The sequence below is a fragment of the Nycticebus coucang genome, chromosome 14 (genome assembly GCF_027406575.1).
Source record: "Nycticebus coucang isolate mNycCou1 chromosome 14, mNycCou1.pri, whole genome shotgun sequence".
Lineage (NCBI taxonomy): Eukaryota > Metazoa > Chordata > Mammalia > Primates > Lorisidae > Nycticebus > Nycticebus coucang.
In genome coordinates this window covers 9,815,718-9,838,062 of record NC_069793.1, presented here as the reverse complement: position 1 = coordinate 9,838,062, position 22,345 = coordinate 9,815,718, and the positions used below count along the sequence as shown (strand labels likewise).

Sequence of the window (22,345 nt, the reverse complement as noted above, 5' to 3'; positions counted from 1 at the left end):
TAAAAGTTGATAAATTGGACTTGATCAAAATGAAGAAGGTATACACTTGGAAAGACGGTGTAGAGAGCAGGAGGACAAGAGTCCCCAGCAGGAGGAATCTCACCTCTGATGAAGGACTCCTGCACAGGACATATAAAGACCTCTTAGTTCTGGGCTCCCAAGGTCTTCAAGAGTCACACGAGTACTGAGCTCTGGGCAGACTCAGGAGATGCAGCCCACCTGTCATTCCTACCCCAGAGCAGTGGTATCCAAAGTCCCATTCCAGGATCCCCTCCTTGGCCCACAGACCCTCACCTCCCTGCATCTGCACCCACAGAGCAGGCTCTGGGACCCTCTGGGGACACAGCCCCTCCTCTAGGACACAGGAGTCAGTCTCAAGCTCCAGATCCCCAGCTTCACAAACGATTCCCCCAGTGTATGTTGGGCCTGTCTCAAACGGACAGTGAGGTAGCCTGGTACCACCTGAACACTCTGTTGGGGCCTAATCCTGAGCTGAAGAACCAGAGCAATGCGGGACATTTGCCAGACAAGTCCCGCATTCTGCTGGGTCCCACAGGGCCCTGCTTGCCAAGCTCTGGCTCTAGTATCTAGTAATGTGGTGCAGAGGCCTGGGGCAACTGGCCCAGCACCCACAAGGTAAGGCTGTCCCCAAAAGTAACTTCAGTGTTTCTTGGTTCCCCTATCTTACCAGCAACCTTTCCCTCATCAAGGACCCCCATTGTGCAAACCCAGTAAGAAGAGGAAGATCAGTAAAAGAGACCATGGAAGGAAAAGAAATTAGATGACCCTAGAACATCTTTCTGACCCAGAAAGACTCCGGGAGGCCATTGACTTCAGTTACTCTTCTGTCCCTGAGGATGGCAGTGAAAAGCACAATAGGGGCCAGAGGAAGCCAAGCTCAATCCCTGCAGATGGTAGCACAGGTACACTTGGGCTCTTCTGGGCTCAGAGATATGGAGTAGAAACTGGGTAAACAGGAGACCAGGTGACACAGGAAAGTACCTCCCAGTGCTAGAAATCACTTGATCTGAGTGGATCCTTGGCTATGGGCAGGAAAGAATTCAGGAACAAACCAATAGTATAAAGAGAAAAAGAGGGCGGCGCCTGTGGCTCAGTGAGTAGGGCGCCGGCCCCATATGCCGAGGGTGGTGGGTTCAAACCCAGCCCCGGCCAAACTGCAACAAAAAAATAGCCGGGCGTTGTGGCGGGCGCCTGTAGTCCCAGCTGCTCGGGAGGCTGAGGCAAGAGAATCGCGTAAGCCCAAGAGTTAGAGGTTGCTGTGAGCCGTGTGACGCCACAGCTCTCTACCCGAGGGCGGGACAGTGAGACTCTGTCTCTACAAAAAAAAAAAAAAAAAAAAAAAAAAAAAAAAAAAAAAGAGAAAAAGAATTTTATTCAGAAAGTATAGAAAATCTATTCCACAGACTCCCCTGCAAAGAACCAGGCCCCATGGATCCATAGATGTTTCTATTTAAGCAACAGCTTAAGTATATGCTAAACAAGGGGAGGACTATTCATGTTATTTCTTGAAAGGGGAGGGGTTTCTTGGAATTAGGGTGATGCCTCCTTTTGACTAAATATGGTCAAACAGGAGGTGTCCCCAGTCAGGTACATGATGGGAGTGGGTGGTACCTGCAGACATTTTATGGTAATTTTATGGTAATGAGGGTATAATGAGGCTAACCCATCCAGAAGAGGTTGGTTTCTCCCCCACCTTGGTTCTAACTTGTCTTACCTCCTGTTTTGAGCAGGGAGGCTGGAAACTTTGTTTCCAGACATCCTGACTCAGCCAAGCAGTCCTGCTGCAGTGCCTGCCAGCGCCCATCTCACAGGTGCTCACATGCACAGGCAAATGTGCTGTCATATTCTGCCCTGGGGACAGATGAACCACCTCAGGACACTGCTGGTCCTTAGCCTGCGGTCAGTGGTGCCCTTGGTGTCCCTCTCCAGCCTCAGGAGGTGGGGGTGCCAGATGTAGGGAGAAAGTATAGACAGAAGGAGGGAGAGGAGGAGGAAAATGTGTCACTGGAACCCAACCACCAAAGGACAGTGGACAGAGGTGACCCCAGACCCTCCCAAGGACACTTCACAGAGAGTGCCATGAATAGCCCAAATGCCGCTGATCCCCAGCTCTCTGCTGCTGTCTCAGGCCTCAGCAAAGACCCTGTGGAACCCTGGTTGAGTCTCAGTGAATTATCAAGTAGTCTAGACCCTGGTGTCTGCTGAGGGTGGGAGGGGCAGTGCTTGTGACCACACAGGAGGTAGGTGGGAAGCTCAGCTCTGTCCTGCCCTCAGTTCTGCTGTGACCTGTTCCAAGACAGGCTGGTCAGGGGCCTGGGCCAGGCCACCCTCACCAGCACCTGCCCAAGGGTATCCAGTGCTCCCTGCAGACAGTTTTGAGAGCTAAAGAAACAGGCCAAACACAACAAATTTATTTTTTTAACCAACTGGGGGACTCCAGGGTATTGAGAGGCCCAAAGGAAGGACTTCTTAGAAACTGCTGGTGGCTCTGGTCCCTGTCTTGCAGGTTCATTTTTTGTAGTGGGACCACATTTCCTGGCTTTTTTTTCGAAGACATGCTTGAGCTAAGGCAAGAAGACCTCAGGACCCATCCTCCAGAGCACATAGCAGTCCTGTTTTCTCCTGTGTTCTCCCTATGATGGGGAACATTTTTCCTTCTCAAAGAGCAAGTTCTGGTCAATGGCAGGAGGAGACCACTCAGGACACGGGAGCCTGCCCATCCCAGCCTCCTCCTATGAGTGTGCTTGGGAGCTGCTCCTCCTGCTCTTGCCCCACTCTCACTATGAGAGCCATTGGTGTTGAAGGCTTGGCAGTTCCTAGATGTTGCCTTGGTGGACAAGGGCAGTCCCCAGCTACCTGTGCACCATTTCCAAATGGGGACACAGCAGCCTAATTGGCAGCAACAGGGCTTGCGTCGGCCAGATCAGCAGCACCATGGATTGGGGTAGCTGTATTGGTAGCACCAGGACTGGCATAGCTGGATGGGCAGAAGGGTTTGGGGCAGCTGGAACGGTGGCAGCTGAGCTTGGGGCAGCTGGATTGGTGGCAGCAGGACTTGCACTGCTCCCACAGGACTTTCCTTTTCTGTGCTAGTCAGCAGCAGTTCCCAGGTCTCTGAGAAGGTCATGCTGGCTGCTGGGGCCCTCATTGTCCCTGGTGCCTCTCCCTTTCCAAGGCTCAGCTTAAGGCCAGGCTGGAAGCTTCTAGCTCTGTGATGTGTTCCCTGGGAGTAGGACTCAGATCCAAAGGTCAGCCAGCTGGATGAGGGGCAGCTTGTCAGGGGTTGTCCTGGCTCTTTTCAAGACATTCTTGTCACTCCCCACCCCAAGAACAGGCAGACATAGGCCCCACCATAAGGGTAGTGGGGAGAAAACCCTGGCCCTGCCTTGGGTGTTCCATGGGTTGAGTAGGGGCTGGTGATAGGGCCACAGTTGGGAGGGTCTGACCTAACCCATGGTCCTGGGGATGGCCAGGATGGCAGATGTAGAAGAGGAAGATATACCCAGAAGCACTACTCCAGGCCATCCTGAGGAAACCAGGATCCCCAACATCCAGGTGTATCAAGAGCTTAGGCATTAACACCCTGCGAAGAAATCTCCAAACCACCTGTGGTCTGTTTGGCACTGGCGACCGGCTGGCCACAGCCTGATCTCCCAAGGTCCCCCTAGACTCTGTGGAAGCCCTTACATCCTGCTGGGCCTCTATCTGGGGGACAGCACAGCCAGACAAGGGTCGGGGAGAACCAGGTGCCTGAGTCAGGGGGCTTCCCCAAGGGTTGCTGGAGCTGGGCTGCTGGAGCTACTGGGCCAGAGAGGGTCAGCCAGCTCTGGACAGAGGTCCTGCCCATGCTCTATCCCCAAATCCTGGCTGGGTCAGGCGAGGGTTGGGGAGGACAAGGCTCCTGAGTCAGGGGCTGTCCCCTGGGATGCTGGGCCAGGGAGGGCCAGTCCAGCACTCCTGGGGGGCTCTGGATGCTGCAGCCCCAGCCCCAGGACCTGCCTGGGATGCTCCCCTACTTAGGCTGGAAGGAAATCAGGCTTGTTGAGCTTCTTCTCTGAGCATATCTGGCCCTCCCAGGGCCAGAACCCCAGATTGGGGTTGCTGGAGTGCTCGTAGTTCCTGCTTGGGTCCCCTGACACTGAGACATTCGCTGCAGGCAGCTGATCCCAGGGCCAGGGCTGTGTCCACGTAGGATGGGAGAGTGTCAGGCACCACACTTCCGACTGCCCTCGGATGAGCCCCACGGATCACGCTGGCTCAGGCCCCTGCCTCATGCCCTCTCCCCAGAGCTGCTTGGCCTGGGCCTCAGCCATGGTTCAGAACTCAGGTGGGAACAACCATCCCACCTGTCCCAGCCATTCAGGGGGCCCTCATGGACAGTAGCAGGAGGATGTAGGGGAAGGCCTGGGAGGAATCTTGCCGACATGCCCTCCCCATCTCCCAGATATAACCAGTGAACCCACTGTCACCACCTGCCATGGGACCCAGCCAATTCTAAGAATAGGCTGGACAAGGTGAGGAAGAGGAGGAGGAAGGGCTCCAGGGGCCAGGCACTGCCCGCTCTTCACTGGCCCACACAGTGACTCAAGAGGGGACCTGGTGTTGAAGCCCACCTGGAGGGGGCAGGTCCCAGTGCTTCCTCCTTAGCTCTGCCAAGGACACCAAAGGAGCCCAAGCACCTCAGTGTCCGGTCTGGGACAGCCCAGGCCTGGGACAAGGAGACCCCAGGAATTTTCCTGCATTGCAAATACAGGAAGTTTGGGAGGCATTCCAGGGATGGGCAGGCATCAGTTGAGAGGAGTTCCATGGGAGTGGTCAGGGCCTGCACCCTGCTCCCCATGCCGTACCCCACCCATTGGACCAGAGCTGGGTCCCTCTGTGGCTACCCCTGGGGTCCAGCTGTGCATAGGAGGCCCCAGCAGGAGAAAAGCCCCTGCAGGGAGCGTTCACCTCCTCTCACGTGTGTCATGCTGGGGCCGGAGCAGAGGCCCTGGTGGGAGGGGTGAGTGCTGCCCTGGGGCCAACCAGGTCTGTGCTGCCTGCTCCCTTCAGGAACCCTCTGGCTCAGGGACTTATCTCCGTGTAATTCAAATCCTACAAAGTTGATATGCATTCACCCTCCAGGATGTACAAGTCCCACCTCCTCGGGGTGAGCGGGAAGGAGGTCTGTGGGGATAGCAGGGGCTAGGGGACAGAGCCCTTGCAGGCTGGGGGTGACACCTGAGCAGGGCCCAATGGGCCTCAGCCTATAGGTCCCAAGACCTTCCACATGGGACGGGAGCTCCCAAGGCTGAGTCAGGCAAGTCCTGTAGCTCCTCGGGGTGGACTCATCCCAGCAGGGAGTTGGCTTCTGGAAGAAGGGTCTCCCTGAGGACATGGGGTTCCCTGGGCTCCCCCAAGGTGGGTCCTGACAGGGTCTGCCCACCTTGCTGGCCTGAGCCTCTGCTATGGGCCACCCCCTCTCGGGCAAGGCCTGGCTCATCTTCCCTTCAAGGACCTGCCCAGGCCTCCTGTGGGGTGGGGTGACTTGAGCCCTCCCCTGGGCTGCGGAGCCAGGCACGGTGGGGCAGGAGGGGCCCTGGCCTAGGGCTCCCCACGCATCCGTCTCACCTCAGTGAAGCAGAGTAGGAACCAGGCCATGGTGTGCAGCCCTACAGAGAAGCCCTCCTTGTGCTGATGGAAAAAGCAGAGGTGCTTGAAGCCCTCAAAAATATCCCCCAAACCTCCCTGCTCCACGGCTCAGGGACCCCTGGTAGACAGGCTTCCCCAAGCCCTGTCCAGCCAGAGCTCAGCCCTGGTCCCAGTGCTTCTGTTCCCTCTGGGGAAAAAAAGAGACATCAAACTGCAAACCCATGGAAAACCCCACAACCCAGGAGAGGCCCCAGCTGGGGTTTGGGCCTCCCCTCAGCCCCTGACCCCATGGGATCCTCACCTCTGGGGAGGAGCCAGGGGCACTGTCCACTCACCATATCTCACCTCAGGCCTGGCAAAGCTCTTCTGAGCAACAGCTCCTGAAGGTCCAGGAGCCTCTGGAGCTTAGGATATCTGGGGAGATGGAACCCTGAGGAGCCCCCAGCCCCCAGGAAGTCAGGCTGGTCCCCTGGTATGGAGCTGGGAGAGCTAGGCAGGGGCCTGTAACCCTGATCCTGAGGCCACCCACCTCTCATCCAATGGGGCCTTTGCACTGGAAACAGGGTGTTGGGGAAGGGAATGTCCTCTGGAGCCTGGCTGAACCCAGGTCATGAGAAGATCACAGGGAACTCAGCCCTGTCCGGCTCTGGTCCTGGCCGTCCCATGAGGGTGGACCTTGGGTTGTCCTCTGTGGAAAGCCTTTTTTTCTCTTGCACATGAGACAGTTTTGCCTGGAAGTCATCCGTTTTCTCAGTTTTCAAATGTTGGTGGCAGAAGCACGGGGGAGGGATTTCAGGCCCAGGGTCTCAAAGACATTGCCACTGCCTCTGCCTGGATACCTCCCGACTGGCCAGCACAGGGCAGCTAGACAGAGCCCTCTGTCTGGACACCTCAAGACTGGCTGGCACAAGGTGCTTGACTCTGGCTATGACACCCTGTCCCAGGGCCCTTCCTCTACCTTCCCTCCATCCAGGGAGCTTACTCTTTCTCAGACTCCAGCACTTGACCCTTTGCCCAGGCTGGACCTGCCAGGAATTCCCCACTGCCAAGTCTGCCATATAGCCAGATCCTGGGACCTCCCAACTTGGAATAAAGTTGAGAGATGGTACTTTCTAAAGGGAAAGGCTTATTGGAATTTGCACAAGAACTGAAAGACTCTGGTAAAATATCGGATGTCAGGGTCACCACATGCCAGCCTCCCTGCAAGGCACACTGTAGTGGTCACCCTATCAATAGACAGATGAGCAAAGGGTGGCCCAGAGAGGGAAGTAATTTGTCCAGAGGCACACAGCACACTGGAGCAGATGATAAGCAGAATGGCCATGTGCCTCCCGTGCTGCCTTCGCTGAGCCTAAGGGGCCTCCTCCCCCTCCCCCTTCTCACTCCACCTTCTTGTGACCCCAGCTGGGCCTAGTATTTCCAGCTGATGTTGAAATGGAGCCTTAGGGGACTGAAGAACTTGGAAAAGGAAGAAGAGTGGGGAAAGGGGCAGGGGAATGCAGGGAAGAGATGAAACCCTTTGAGGGGAGGGGAGGAAGCAATGGGAGGCCCACCAGCTGTCCTGGTCAGCTTGGGGTGGGGCTGCTCCTGGCACCTGAGCGTTTTCACCAACACCCTTTCTTCTGACCCAGTGAGCCTGGAAACCACAAACCCTCATTGGCCCCAGGGGAGTCAGCCTCTTTCTTCCCTCTGAAAAAGAGTGTGTTTTAGACCAGGAGGGGCTAGTTAGTTGGTGCCAGCTTCCCAACCCTAGACACAGAGTTTCTGCTGACAGCCCCAATCCAGCCAGAGATCTGTTCTGTAGCACTGGAGCTGGAGCTGGTGTGGGCCCAGGAGGTGGAATGCTGCCCTCCCAGGACTAGGCCCAGTGGCATTAGGTCCCTGCAGGGGCAGGTAGGACTAGCAACTGGGAGAGGTGCCCCAGACACTTAGGGCCCTGGCTGGGGAAGGTGATTCAGTGTGGTGGGAGGAGGGCTTCTGGAACCAGGAACTGCAGCCTAAGTTGGAGCTACCTTACCTCCATGTCACCTGGAGAAAAACTGGACCCAATTCCAGACCGCTTCATCCTGCAGCCGCCAGTCTTCCACCCGGTGAGCCGCCCCTCTGCTCCAGAACCTCCTAGGTCTCTGGGCTCCTGCCCTCTAGCTGGGCCCGCACTCCCAGGTGGTGGGGTGGAGAAGAAGCAGTCTCGGGCCTGCTTCACCAGCACCTGCCCTGGGTTTGGGAAGGCCCTCCTGAATTCAGCAAAGCAGCTGACCTGCTAATTCCTGCTTGGGCGTGAATGACTGCTGGGTTCCCAGGGTCCCTGCATTTTGAAAATGGTGATGCCTGGAGCCTGGTGCTGCACCCCTACTATGAACAGGGATGGGAGTAGAGGGTGGGAGGATCTTTGAGGGAAAACTGACTACCTCAAGGGCAAGGGCAGCCAGGTCTCTAGTCGGAAAGGGAGGGTCAGGTGAGAACCTCCAACTCCAGGAATGAGGTAGGGTTTTTCACTTCCTCCTCCTGCTTAGGTGGAGACAATAGATTTTCTAAAGCTAGGCAAGGCTTTACAGAAGCCCAAGCTCCCAGCAGACACCCCTGCTACCTTTCTGCTACTTGGCCCTCTCCTCCGATGAGACCTATATCTGCTCAGTTAATTGCAGGCCTGGAGGGAGCCTGGAACATGGCAGCGACTGAGGTTCTGAGTCAGCTGAGCTGCAGGTGCTCTGGCAGGCAGGAATCCAAGGCCTCCCAAGTCCCCCTGGTGCCTGAGCCATCAGCAGAAGAGTGGTGTCAGGTTACAAGGACCCCTTGCTTGAGGCCAAGAGCTCTAGCCTGGAGGGCAGCACTGCTGGGTCTCAGCCCTTTTTAGGTCGTCTGGATTTCTAAAGGTTGTTGGCAGCTGAAGGGACACAGGAAGGTTTCTTGTGATGCCACGAGATGTGCACCTGCCCTACTGTTCAAACTCATTTCACAGACACCTGTGCAGAGCCCCGGCTGTGCCAGGCCAGGCATTGAGCCTGCAGAACTGGAAGACAGGCTTCAGCTTTGGAAGGCTATGGACTCCCAGTAAGAACAGCTTGCCTGTCCCTCTGAGCCAGGGGCTGAGCTGGCCCTGTGAGCAAAATGCTCTGGGATCTCAGGAGAGGGGAGGAGTAACCCAGGCGCCTGAGTGGATGATGTTGGAGAAAGAGTCAGGGATCAGGGAGAGCACAGGAATAGCCCAGTAGAGGCAGAAAGGTAAAAGCTTCTATGTAGAGAAGGTGAACCTGGGAGGCCATCATTAGAAGTCTCTCTAGGAATCTGTAACAGGGTCAGCTCTCAGTTCCCACCTGTCTGTCTTCTTGCTTCACAGCTCGTGGGCTCCAGCCATAAATAGTCCTCAGGAGGCCTGGATACCAGGCTTCTGGGGCCAGAGTGGCACCCAGTTGACAGCAAGCCTTGCTGAGGACACGGAAGCGCAGGACCTGGGGGAGGAAGCTGGCTAGTGGCCAATGGGACATTGGGACTGAATTGTGCTTCCCCAGTATGTGGCTGTGTATGAAGGGCCAGAAAGGGGGAGTCAGGGAAGAAGACTATTTCAGAGAAAGCTGGTTTGTCCCTGCAAGGATGTCTTCTGTCTGGGGAGGAAAACTTGAGTCTTCTTGGTCCTCTTCCCTCCTCACTTCCCTGACAAAGGGGCCCCAGGCCCTTTCTCCGACTCTGCCACCAATGGGTTTCTCCCCTTGTGCAGGTGGTTCCTTATGTCACAACAATATTTGGTGGCCTGCACACAGGCAAGATGGTCATGCTTCAGGGAGTGGTCCCTCGAGATGCACACAAGTAAGGGGGGTGCCCTGGGGGATGCTGAGCTCAGCCCTAGAGGCAACAGGCTTCCCTCTGCCCTCAGGGGGTCTGGGTTCTCTAACCAGGACTGCACTTTGAGGGCCTCCCCTCTGGCCAGGTTTCAGGTGGACTTCCAGTGTGGCTGCAGCCTGTATCCCCGACCGGATATTGCCATCCACTTCAACCCTCGCTTCTACACCACCAAGCCCCATGTCATCTGCAACACCCTGTATGGTGGACGCTGGCAAAAGGAGGCCCGGTGGCCCCACCTGGCCCTGCAGAGAGGGTCCAGCTTCCTCATCCTTTTCCTCTTTGGGAATGAGGAAGTGAAGGTGAGTGGAAGAGGCGGGCATCTTTCCACCCTTCCTTCCTCAGACTAACTCCCTTGTCACCGTGCGGAGTGGCACTGGGGGAGGGGAGGCTGCCCTGGGCCCACATGGCCCCAAGAAAGCTCTTTGGTGCCTGGCCCCAAAGATGCCCCCCACCCCCTGCCCTAATCAGAGCAAGCACACAGGGAGCACCTACTATATGCCAGGCATTGTTTGAGCCCTTTAAGTACACCAGCTCATTGAATCCTCCAGGAACCCCAGGAGGCAGACACTTTAACATGACTGTCACCATCTCACATGGAGGGTGTGGGGGTCAGGGAAGAGAACAGAGGACTCCACCTCAAGGCTTTGACCTCTGATGTGGGCCCCTGCCAAGAAGACAGGTGGCTGGGGGAAGGGGGACTTGTGGGATACAGGTTATCACCCAGCTCTCAGGCCTCAGTTTCCTCACCTAGACGGAATCTTGGTGATGCTGCAGGTGTGCTGAGAAGCCACAAGGAGGCCCATGGGGAAGTGCTATGTCTGGATCGGGAAAGGCAGTAGAGGTGCCTTGGTCCCAAAGTCAGCTCTGCAAACTTGGGTGGGTTACCTGAGTTCCCCAAAGATACTGCAAAATGTCCCTACCTCATAGAGTTGCTGTTATTTTAAATGAGGAAAACTCCAGGTAACCGTGCTCGGTGATGCCAGGCTGTTACATGCACGTTGTGAATCCCATGCGCATTAGCTCCTGTCTCCCTCCAGGTGAGTGTGAATGGACAGCACTTTCTCCACTACCACTACCGGCTCCCACTGTCTCGTGTGGACACCCTGGGCATATTTGGTGACATCATGGTGAAGGCTGTTGGATTTCTGAACATCAATGTAAGATTTTTTGGCCCAAGGCCTCTGACTTGGACAGGCAGGGGACCCCTCCCCAGCCCCAGACTGAGAGATGGAGGGGCCCGGTACCCCAGTAACAGCCCAGGAGGAGGGAATCCATAGAGCTGTCAGATGTGAATGGGATGAGGGGAGAAGGACATGATGGGAGAAATGGGGCCCTGGAACCACAACAGGAGCCTGCCCTGGGGGTGGGCCAGTTAAGCACATTAGGGCCCAAACAAGCTGCAGCCAGCTCTGTCATGCCCACCTGACGAGATAATTCAAAATACAGACATCTGGGACCTGCCACCAGAGATTCTGATAAGGAAGCCTAAGTTGAGACCTAGGAATGGGTGTGTTCAAAATGCCAGCTTTGGGGAGCACTCACCAGCCATGTAGAAGGCATGAGACCCAGAGGGCTTGCAGGGGTCCTGAGTGCTGTTGTTCTTTTTCCTTTTGAACAGCCATTTGCAGAGGGCAGCAGGGAGTACCCAGCTGGACATGTGAGTCTCCTGGGAGAAGGTTGGGCAGCCGCTAGGTGAGCCAGCTGGTCCTCCCTCTGCCCAGCCTGCCCTGCCTTGGGCCGCCATGCCGCTATACCCTTGCTCAAGGATTGTCTGCCCCTGGCCTCACTGCTATAGTTGACATGGCCATAGATGGCTCTGCTTCTATCCCTGGAGGGTCTGAACTGGGTTCCCCAAGCAGATGGATGGGGGTGAGCTGCTGCCTAGAGAGGGCAGGGACCCCACATTCCTATTAGGAGATGCCCTTTAGTTGGAGATTTCTATTCTCAGAGCAACCCTGCAAGGTGGCTGGGGTTGGTCTTACAGGACAGAAGGGGCAATGAGGCCTCTGTACTTGCCTAAAACCACACAGTGAGCAAGTGACAGATCCACAGTCCATTTCTTCCCCCTGTTCCATACCTGGAGAACCTCTGAATTCGAAAGGACCCCACAGGGGCCCCAGTGACTCATCTACTGCAAGAGAGAGACGAGCCCCAAATATCTCCAACTTGTAAGAATAACAGTAAGAATTTCCCTTTCACTGAGCAAATGCACATGGCCTGTATCCCCCTTTCTTTCTCTGACAGCCTTTCCTGCTGAGGAGCCCCAAGCTGGTGAGTAAGCCTCCCTCCTCCTTGGCCTGGAGGTACAGCTCCTGGCCTGCCCCATGGGCAGGAGGGTTGGGCAGAGGCTGGAGAGCTGCAGAGGTGAGAAATGCCCTCAGCCTCAAGGTTTCCCCTTCTTTGTAGATAGTGTAGGCTGTGGGTGGTGGGCAGCTCCAGGCAGAAGGTCCAGCTTCATTCGCCTTTCCTCCATTATTCTGCACAGTTACTTGTTACTCCTGGTGCTAGGCCCAGTGCCAAGTTCTCGGACAGAGGCACAAGCCAGTCCCAGCCTTGCAGTTCCTCCTGAGCTGGTGGGGGAAAGGCTGTGAGTGGCTGCAGGGTGCAGCGAGAGAAGGAGGACATGGTGCTCCTTCAGAAGATCTTATCAGGGGACAGAGAGACACTGAGCTCAGCATGGAGGGGACAGGGAGGGTTTTGTCAACAGCGGAGCACAGGAGGCCTAGCCTGCACCAGGCATCTAAATAGAAGAGATGTGTCTCCTGACTACAGTCCTGGAGGCAGAAATGAGCCTGTTTCTGTGCTCCCCAGTTTCAGAGGAGGTGGCCCTTCCTGAGCCCTCTGTGAGGGGACTTCTCTGTCACTTCCCCTGTTCCTTCAGGAGGTGCCCTGCTTACATGCTCTTCCCCAGGGTCTCTGGCCTGGGCAGATCATCGTGGTGCGGGGACTGGTCTTGCAGGAGCCAAAGGAGTAAGTATCTAGCCCCCAGGTAGAAGATGGGAGCAGCACCAGTGATGGGCACATTCTTATAAAACACCTCCTCTCTTAATTTCCTGGCACCACCATTTGTCTCCCTTTCACTGTGTGGTCTTAAGCACACAGAAGGGCAGAAAGGAAAGTAAGTTGCCCCAGGTCAGAGAGCCTATGACAGTCCAGCTGGAATTGGGCCCAGCAGCCCCACCTAGGAGCATCTTCCCTACTGGCACATCTGGTCAGGCCAGCTGGCCCCTTGTCACAAGTCCCAAAAAAGGCCCATATAAGGGCCTTTTCAGGTGCAGAATCTGGGAGGATGGGTCTCCCATGGGGACACATTAAACAGTTCAGGAAGCAGCCAGGCTGCCCAGAAAGGAAGCTGCGACTTGGAGAGACACAATTATTAGGTGGACACTGCCCAGCTTCTCCTGCAGGGACACTGAAGCCCAGACCCACTGCTCCAATGTAGTTAGACAAGGGCCCACCTGCCTGCCCTGGAAAGATGCTTCAAATTTTATGACTTTTCTGAGCCAGACTGCCTGCATTGGCATCTGCCTAGAAGACTTACTGAGCAGGTGCCAACCCAGGCAGTCTGGCCCACTTTCCTTCTCTGTAAGGAGATGGTAATAATCCTGGCATCAGGACTGGTGCTTAGAATAGTATATGGCATGTAGTAAGTGCTCCACAAACGTGGGTGTGTCTTATTGGACACAGGGAAGGGAGGACCCTGTGTTCTCCCCACTTTGTTTTGTTTTTATTTTTTAAGTCACTGACTTCAGTAAATCCTTGCCCTGCCTGCTCCTGATCACGGCTGTGAGTTTGGGGCAGGCACAGTACACAGCACCAGATAGCACAGGTCTCGAAAGGCAGGCATGACTAGGTTGGATTCCTGGTGTGCCTTTTATAAGGCTGTGTGGTCTTAAGAAGGTCACTAAACCTCTCTGAGTCTGAGTTTCCCTATTGGAAAAAGGAGGAAGATAATCCCAACCTGATAAGGAAAATGGAAAGGTGCCGTTGGTAGAATGAATGCTTCCTCTCCCCAAAGCTTGGAGGCATGAGACCAGGTTCATCTCCTGGCTCAGAGTCACAAGGTCATTAGTGACAGGGTTAGTGACACAGCTCTTTCCCAAGGGCCATAAAAGAACACTTGTGTTGTCTGAGCATCACATTACTATGGGGCACACAGCTGGGAGAGCCACAAAGTAGAAAGAATATTTCCATAAACCAAACTGTGCCAGATCTTCTGATTGTTTTTAAATTGAACCTGGAAGCCATATTTTATATAAACTCTCTCAATTTTTGAATATTGCATTAACTTAAAGGTGAAGAATACTATGGACAGAATATTCCTATAGGCCAGTTTGGCTGTGGTCCATCAAGACCTAGTATAGGGCCTGGGCCTTAGCAAGGTGCCACAGACACCTCTCCTGCTGCCACTGTGTTCTGAAAGTAGCTGATGGCTTGAATTGAATAGAGGAAGCAAAGTTGGCAGGCATGGGGCTCATTTACAGTTAAAATCCTTCCCTTTTTTCCACCCCAGCCCCTGCCCCACATCCACCCTAAGTGGGGGCTCCAGCTGTAGCCTCAGAGAGCTTCACAGGCATCCAAGGGGGCCCGTCTAGGGCTGTGCTGGATAAGGGTGAGGTGGGGGATGCTGAGGCCCCCAGGAGTTCTCAGGCTAGTGGGAAGACAGCCTTATCTGGGGTGGGGGGACCGAACGGGGGGGTGTCTGACACTCTCACAGCCACCATGAAGCTGGGGGGCTCCACTGCATTTACTCTCCAGGGTCATGGACTTCCAAGTGTCTTCCCAAAGCTGGAGAGGATCCACACGAGACCCTGAAAGGCCAGCCAAGAGCAGGCTTCCCCCACTTTGCCTCACCCCCTGCATGCTTCATGTCCTGCTCCCACTGCTTCCTGCTGAGGAGCCGGTCAGCAGCCGCCCAGGGGCAGAGCTGCAAAGAAGGACACTCCAGAAGCTCCAGGACATGAAAAAGAATCAGGCTGCCCTATTGGGGAGGCAGGTGCCAAGCAATAGAAAAAAAAACCCACTTCTGGAGTCATGAATTCTAATTCATGTCCCAGCCTGACAGCAAAAGCTCTGACCAGTGAGAGAGCAAGTCACTCGACTTCTCATCCTCATCAGCTAAATGGTGAGAGGACCTCACAGCACAGACATGGGGAGGACACCTGCCAAGTCCCAGGAATCACTAGTGCTTGCATTGTCCCCATCGTTCCTATCTGTGTGTGCATATGGCCCTATGAGATAGCTATTGTATTATACAGTAATATTTTTTGAACAATAGTTCTCATCGGAGTGCTTGCTATGTGCAGGTGCTGTTCTAAGCACTTTACATGTATTAATTCACTGAATTCTTATAACCACCCAAAGCGGGTACAATACGATTATTATCCCACATCCAGATGAGGAAACTGAGGCACAGAGAGATTTAAGGGACTCGACCAATCTCACAGGACTAGAAAGTAGCAGAGCTAGGGTTGAACCTGGGTAGCCTGGCTCTAACCACTAAGCTATTGGCAAAACATTTAAGGTAATACCTGACACTTAGTTGGCATTCAATAAATATTAGCAACTACTATTATTATCCCCATTTACAGGGGGAGAAACTGAGGCTCAGGCTAGGTGATTTCCACCTCACCCTCCCAAGCCATAGTCCTCCCATCAGTAGATGGCAACACAGGGATTCAATTTCAGGTTCATCTGGGACTCTTTACTCTGAGCTGTTCTGTGTCCAAGCGTCCAGCCCTGGGCCTGTCATAGACCTTAGAGGCAGAAGCTTTTGGAGGCAGAAGCTTCTGGCCACATGCCCGCCTCAGCCCTCCCCTCAGGACTCAGTGATGGCCTCAGAGCAGCAGAAACTGGTCCTCTCCTCCCTCCTCCTCCAGTTTCACTCTGAGCCTGAGAGACGAGGCCACCCGAGCTCACGTGACACTCAGGGCTTCCTTCCCAGACAGAATTCTGGCCTGGATCTCCCCATGGGGACGGAAGAAACTGATCTCGGCCCCCTTCCTTTTTCACCCCCAGCGATTCTTCGAGGTGGGTCAGAGCCAAATGGCCACATCCCTCTAGGATGACCACAGAGCTAAATTCCCGCAATGACCTGGAAGACTATAGGGTGGATGCTGGGGAGGTGAGCAGGACAGATGTCCTGGGGCAGGGAGAAGATCCATGTGATGGCCTTCAACCCTCCGAGCTGAGGCCAGCACTCAGATTAATTAATGCGGGGCAGGGGGAGGGAGGGCAAGCATCAGCTTTATGAAAACACTCCCCTAATGATCCCAACCTGCAGAACCACTTCTCGCAGGAAGCAACCCAGCTATAGTGAGTGAAACTGAGGCTAGGGCTGGGAAGATCCTGTCAAAGGCTGCAGTGGGCCGATGACAAGCTGGGCCACACCCTGTTCTCTCCAGCCATGGGTCCCCCCTGAGGTTCAGTCTCTGCCTCCACTGAGGGAGCAGGGTGGTGCTGGGTAGTGTCAGGCGGGCGTGGGAGGGTCTTCCGGGAAGCCACCACCTGCTCATGCCCCCTCCCCAGGTGCTGCTCCTGTGCCAGGAGGGAGGGCTGCAGCTGGCACTCAATGGGCAGGGGCTGGGGGCCACCAGCCTCGGCCATCAGGCTCTGGAGCGGCTGCGAGACATCCGAGTCAGTGGAAGCGTCCAGCTCTACTGTGTCCACTACTGAGGGGGACTCTGGTCAAAGAAGAGGCCAGCCAGCCAGTGCCCAGGGCCCCACAAAATGGCCCCTTACTTCATTAAACTGTTTCACCTGTCATCACCGCAGCAGGCCTGGTTCGCTTCTGGGTCATAAGATTGAGTCTGCGCCCGCTTTGGGCGGCCAGCAGAGGGCAGGCATGAGTTGGGAAGGCTTGACTGACTGTGCACCTCCCTCTGCCTTCAGGGTCTAGCTGTGCTGTAGAAGGCAGATTTTGAAGCCAAACAGAGGAACTCCAAAATAGTGGCTTAAAAAATTTAGATGTTGGGCGACGCCTGTGGCTCAGTGAGTAGGGCGCCAGCCCCATATACCGAGGGTGGCGGGTTCAAACCCGGCCCCAGCCAAACTGCAACAGAAAAATAGGCGGGCGTTGTGGCGGGCGCCTGTAGTCCCAGCTGCTCGGGAGGCTGAGGCAGGAGAATCGCGTAAGCCCAAGAGTTAGAGGTTGCTGTGAGCCGTGTGATGCCACGGCACTCTACCGAGGGCGGTACAGTGAGACTCTGTCTCTACAAAAAAAAAAAAAATTTAGATGTTTATTTCTTTCTCAGCTGAAGGGGTTTGGGATCATTAAATGAGGAGGTCTTGACGCGAAGAATCAAGAGGCTTGACAGAGTCTGTCTTGGGCGGGCTGAGAAACTCTGGGAAGAGCCTTCCCAAGTAAACCTCAGGTCCTGTATTTATTAAAACAGGAAGAAGTAGACAAAAGCTGCTTGTCCCACATTAGCACTGATTAGGGAGGACATGGAGAAGGTCAGATAGAATGTCTCCACCTTTAGGTGGTGCCTATGGCTCAGTGGGTAGGGCACTGGCCCCATATACCTGGGGTGCTGGGTTTGAACCTGGCCCCGGCCAAACTGCAACAAAAAATAGCCGGGTGGTGTGGCGGGCACCTGTAGTCCCAGCTACTCTGGACGCTGAGGCAAGAGAATAGCCTAAGCCCAGGAGTTGGAGGTTGCTGGAGAGCGATAAAGTGAGTCTGTAAAAAAAAAAAGGATGTCTCCACCTTTGTTTTTGCAAAACTGCAGACCTGGACACAACCTTTGCCTCCTGCTCCAAGAGACTTTTGGAATCTAAAGAATCTTTACCATGATCATTATTGCCACACTTCACATATACATTTTCTTTTGGAGGCCAGTTTCTCCTGCATATATACAACTCACATGCCATTCTTGTAATTCTCTAAGTCTCAAGCAGGAAGTGAGTCTTATGCTAAAGATCACCTAGCAACTCTGGAGAAGATGGTCTAGGCCAGTGGGGCAGCTGGGCTCCCCAGGAACATTCAGGGTCAGTCCTAGCTACCGTTCCACCACCTCCATTGTTGGCATTGTCACTGTCGACAGAGCTGAAGCTTGGTTGCCGCCTCGTCTTCGTTCAGGCTACTGAGAAAGCAAATAATAGACTGTGCACAAGACCCACTTGATCTCATATGCCCCAGGCCTGGAGCTAGCACACACTTCTGTGTTCACATTTCATCCCCAGGCACTTGAGCTCATGATGCTCTCCACAGGACAGCCGTGTGCCCAGCCGCAATGCTGTTACTATAAAAGACAGGGAGAATGACTTTGTGTGGATACCCACAGACTCGGAGACAGGGAGATGCTGTTAATATCCTCATTTTAAAATGCAGGAAACTAAGGTTTGGAAAGGATATGTAACTTGCCAAGATCACACAGAGAGAAAGTGACGGTGCGAGGATTACAACCAGGGATTCTGTGTATAAAGTGTGATGCTCTTAACCCCTGCCCTATAGCGCCTATAGTGTAGCACATTAAAACTTCCAGACAAAGGTGGATGTGGGAGCCAAGGCTTGGGAGAGACCAAAGAAACTCACAAATTGAAAAGTATGAACAAGAAAAAAGAGCAAACAACACCAAGGAAACAAAAAGGTTAAATGAAAAATAAGAATTTAATAATTATGTAGAATTGTATATATCAGATAAAAATATATACTATAAACATAGTGTATATTATCCTATACAATATGGTATGGACTGAGCATTTGTGTCCCCCTCCAAATTCCAAAGTTGAAATCCTAACATCAAAGGTGATGAGTTTAGCCTTTGGGAGGTGGTTATGTCATGAGGGTGAAGCCTTCATGAAAGAGATTAGTATCTTTATAAAAGAAACCCCAGGGAGCTCCCTCACCCACTCCACCATGTGAGGTTACAGCAAATAGATGGACATCTATGAACCATGAAATGGATCCTCACCAAACACTGAACCTGCCAACCCCTTGATCTTGGATTTCCTAGCCTCAAGAACTATGACAAATAAATTTTTGTTGCTTATAAGTTACCCAGTTTAAACAGGCTAAGACAATATACTATATAACACATTATATAACATATTATCTATTATATTTGTATATTTTAAATATTTAAATATTTTGTATTTATATATTATATTTATAAGTATTAACAATTAGTACATAGAAAGAATAAAAGCTAAAATATCAGCCATCTCAATAGGTGAGACTGAGTCCTATTTCCCTAAGAAATAAAATCTACTTGTACATTGCTTACAAGAAGTACTTCTCCTTTTTTTTGAGACAGAGTCTCACTTAGTCACCCTGGAGTTGAGTGCCATGGCATCATAGCTCACAGCAACCTCCAACTCTTGGGCTCAAGCGATCCTCTTGTCTCAATCTCCCAAGTAGCTGGGACTACAGGTGCCCACTACATGCTGGGCTAGTTTTTCTATTTTTAATAGAAACAGGCTCTCTTTTTGCTCAGTCTGGCCTTGAACTACTGAACTCGGGCAATCCACCCTCCTCGGCCTCTCAGCGTGCTAGGATTACGGATATGAGCACTTCTAAAGTAAGGTGACAAGAAGGATGTTTTCTTCTAACATTTTGGTGGTATTATTTATTTAGTTGTTCACTTGTTTATTATCTCTCTTTCCCACAAAATGGTTTACGCCACCCAGCCAGGAGCCATACATGACTGCTTTGTTGACCACGGTGCCTAGTGCATACTTCAAACTATTAGGAATTCAAGCAATAATAATAATATGTGGATAACATATTCTGTGTGCCGCCCACTGTTTGAAGCACTTTACACACATTTCATGAACTCTTCACCAGAGCCCTGTGAGCTATCTCCATTTTACAGATTAGAAACTGAAGCTTGGAGAGAGACAGTTTGGGCATAGGAAAACATTATACAAAGAAATCAGGAGTGGTGATGTGAATACTAAATGAAGCATGAGTCAAAACCAAAAACATCCACAGGAACGGGGTGGGGGATGTTTTAGAATACCGGACTGTATGATGCGCATAGAAGAATCCAAGCCATAGACCTTTATGCTCTCTATAGTAGTGACATGAGGCCAAAAGTCTCTGGGAATAAAGGTGAATTTGAGGAACCCCCAATCACACTAAAGATGCTATCAGAACAGGTTACACGGCAGTAACAAAACTCACATCTCAGTGGCAGAAAACAGGAAACACTTATTTCCAAAGCCCACTATATATCCACACATGTCCACCGTAGGCTGGCTGGGGGTCTGCTTGTCATCACCGTGGTCCTTACTGACTGGGGAAGGCAGCCTCAATGGCAGAACCCATGAAGATTTTGGTCTTTGGTCACTTTAGTGTTAAAGTGAAGCTTCTTCCCCGATGACACATGCAGGTCACATGGCCACATTGGGAAATACATACTTTTCTCAGGCCTCGAAAAGGAGAGAATAAATATTTGTCAGTGGCACTAAAGAGACTTTGACACATGATTCTCAGTACTTGGCAGAGAAAGTAGACCAAGAGAAAAGAAAGGATATACAGGGTTTGAATTATATTATCAAATAGCTGAAACGAATAGATGTTTTTATAACTTTGTACCAAAGAAGCAGAGAGTAATGTTCTTCCCTCATGTCCATTCACCAAAATCTATCACGTATTTATCGTAAAGGAAAAATTTAGTAAGTTCCCCACAGTAGAGATTCTATAGCAAATATGGCCTTATCATAATCCAATGAAGCTGGAACTCAGTGACAAAAAGATAACTGAGACGTGACCACCTGCTAACTTGTCTTCTAGACAAGATCTAAAGCAAGGAAGAGGTGACAAGTGAGTGGGCACACAGACCCCAAGGCCCAGGAAAAGGGAGGGGTGTCAGTAACTCAGCCCAGGCCCCACCCTCCTAAGCCCCATGCTCTGTTCTTATCCCCTTGGCATTTCTGCTGTAGCCTTAAAGTAAAAGCTAAAGTGCTGGTGTGTGGATCACATTCTTTTTTTTTCAGGCTACTGTAAGGGTACAAACAACTCAGTTACAATATTCACATATGGTAGGTAGAGTCCCTCTTGTAGTTGTGTCCCCACCCAAAAGGTGTCCCAATACCCTTACATTGAGTCCATTTAGTGGGTGCACACTAATCCCCTCTCCTCCTCTCATCTTTCCCTCCATCATTCCTCCTCCTCCCACCTTGAATTGAATTGAGTTTTTTTCCTATGTGGGCATGTATTAAATTGTCTGATGGCTTCGTATTAGTATCTAGTACATTGGTTATTTCCTTTTTCATTCGTGTGATACTTACTAAGAAGGATGTGTTTCAACTCTATCTAGGTTATTACAAAAGATGTAAAGTCTCCATATTTTTCATGGCTTCATGGTATTCCATGATATATATATATCATGTTAATCCATCCTGGCACTAAGGGCGGAAAAACAATCTACAAGCATGGAGTAGGAGAGACCGGATTTAAGGTCAGTTCACATGAAGAAGACTAAGAGCCTGAGCTGACTCCAAGCTCCACATGAGTTAAGAGTGCAACAAAGCTGCCAAAAAAGCTATCGTAATCTTAGACACCAGTAACAGAAGTGTAGTCTCCAGAACAAAGGAGCTACAACTTTATTGTGTGCTCTGTGCCCTGTGCTGGGTCCCACACACCCCGAATGATAGGCTCGGTCACAAGCCAGCTATGTAAGAATAATACTGACAAAGAAGGGCAATACGGTAAGGAGAATGACCGGAATGGCGAAAGACCTTGAAAACAAGTTCTTAATCCATTCCTGGGTTGATGGGCATTTAGGTTGTTTCCACATCTTGGAGATTGTAAATTGAGCTGCAATAAACAATCTAGTGCAAATCTAGTCCTTATGATAAAATGATTTTTTTTCTTCTGGGTAAATGCCTAGTAATGGGATTCCAGGATCAAATGGGAGGTCTAATTTGAGTTCTTTGAGGATTCTCCATACTTCTTTCCAAAGAGACTGTATTAGCTTGCAGTCCCAACAGCAGTGTAAAGGTTTTCTCCGCTCTCCACATCTGCGCCAGCATCTGCAATGTTGGGACTTTGTGATTTGGGCCATTCTCACTGGAGTTATCTCATAGATTATATCTCAGGGTGGTTATGATTTGCATTTCTCCAATGACTAAGGACAATAAGCATTTTTTCATGTTTGTTGGCCATGTATCTGTCTTCCTCAGAGAAGGTTCTGTTCATGTCTCTTGCCCAGTGACAGATGAGATTATTTGTTCTATTTTGTTGATTAATTTGAGTTTCTGTACATTCTAATTAATCAACCCTTTATCAGATTCATAACTTGCAAATATCTTTTTCCATTCTGAAGGTTGTCTATTTGCTTTAATTCTTGTGTCATTAGCTGTGCCAAAGCTTTTCAGCTTGATTAAGTACCTTTTGTTTATGTTTGGTTTTGTTGCAATTGCCATGGAAGTCTTCATAAAATCCTTCCCCCGGCCAACATCATCAAGAGTTTTTCCCACACTTTCTTCTAGGATTTGTATTATTTCAGGTCTTAGATTTAAATCTTTTATTCATCTTAAATCAATTTTTGTAAGTGGTAGGAAGTGTGGATCCAGTTTCAGTCTTTTACATGTGGTTATCTAGTTCTCCCATTTATTGCATAGAGTTTCTTTTCCCAGATGGCTATAAGAGACTGGTTTCATTTTTTGGTTTTCTATTCAGTTCTATATGTCTATTTCTCTATATTTTTGCCAATATATGCTGGGTTTTTATTGTTTTTGTTGTTGTTGGTGGTGGTTTCTTTGTTTGCTTTTTTTAGACACAGTCTCAAGCTGTTGCCCTTGGTAGAGTGCTGTGGCATCATAGCTCACAGCAACCTCCAACTCTCAGGCTCAAGTGATCCTCTTGCCTTGGTTTTTCTATTTTTAATAGAGACAGGGTCTCACT

The 22,345-nt window shown here is 51.7% G+C and overlaps 1 protein-coding gene and 1 long non-coding RNA gene across 15 annotated transcripts; one reads left to right on the top strand and one right to left on the bottom strand.

The window, feature by feature from the left end:
* Positions 1 to 1,373: 1,373 nt before the first annotated feature.
* Positions 1,374 to 6,598, bottom strand: LOC128565742 (uncharacterized). Of its 2 annotated transcripts, XR_008374324.1 has the most exons (3): positions 6,182 to 6,598; positions 4,972 to 6,082; positions 1,374 to 4,757 (listed from the first exon to the last, which is right to left on the bottom strand). It is a non-coding gene; the product is annotated as an uncharacterized LOC128565742 (long non-coding RNA). The 2 variants fall into 2 exon arrangements; XR_008374323.1 differs by having other exon boundaries at positions 1,374 to 6,082.
* A 624-nt stretch (positions 6,599 to 7,222) lies between these two features.
* On the top strand, positions 7,223 to 16,433 carry LGALS12 (galectin 12). Of its 13 annotated transcripts, none has more exons than XM_053562443.1 (9): positions 7,278 to 7,742; positions 9,368 to 9,456; positions 9,578 to 9,791; positions 10,530 to 10,649; positions 11,111 to 11,149; positions 11,737 to 11,856; positions 12,374 to 12,462; positions 15,437 to 15,522; positions 16,021 to 16,383. In XM_053562443.1, the coding sequence occupies exons 1-9, from the start codon at positions 7,674 to 7,676 to the stop codon at positions 16,239 to 16,241; spliced, it is 1,047 nt and encodes a 348-aa protein (XP_053418418.1). In that variant the 5' UTR covers positions 7,278 to 7,673; the 3' UTR covers positions 16,242 to 16,383. The 13 variants fall into 13 exon arrangements, with proteins under 13 accessions (XP_053418428.1, XP_053418420.1, XP_053418416.1 ...); XM_053562444.1 differs by having other exon boundaries at positions 15,372 to 15,522; positions 16,021 to 16,280; XM_053562450.1 differs by having other exon boundaries at positions 7,280 to 7,742; positions 11,737 to 11,763; positions 12,404 to 12,462; positions 16,021 to 16,382.
* The last annotated feature ends 5,912 nt before the right edge of the window (positions 16,434 to 22,345 follow it).

What these genes read in the sequence shown, in the direction of transcription:
- LGALS12 (XM_053562441.1), top strand. Translation starts at nt 7,674, where the DNA reads ATGTCACCTGGAGAAAAACTGGACCCAATTCCAGACCGCTTCATCCTG. An exon ending in AGCCGCCAGTCTTCCACCCG is followed by an intron (nt 7,743 to 9,367) that starts GTGAGCCGCCCC and finishes CCCCTTGTGCAG; the next exon opens with GTGGTTCCTTATGTCACAAC. An exon ending in GTCCCTCGAGATGCACACAA is followed by an intron (nt 9,457 to 9,577) that starts GTAAGGGGGGTG and finishes CCCTCTGGCCAG; the next exon opens with GTTTCAGGTGGACTTCCAGT.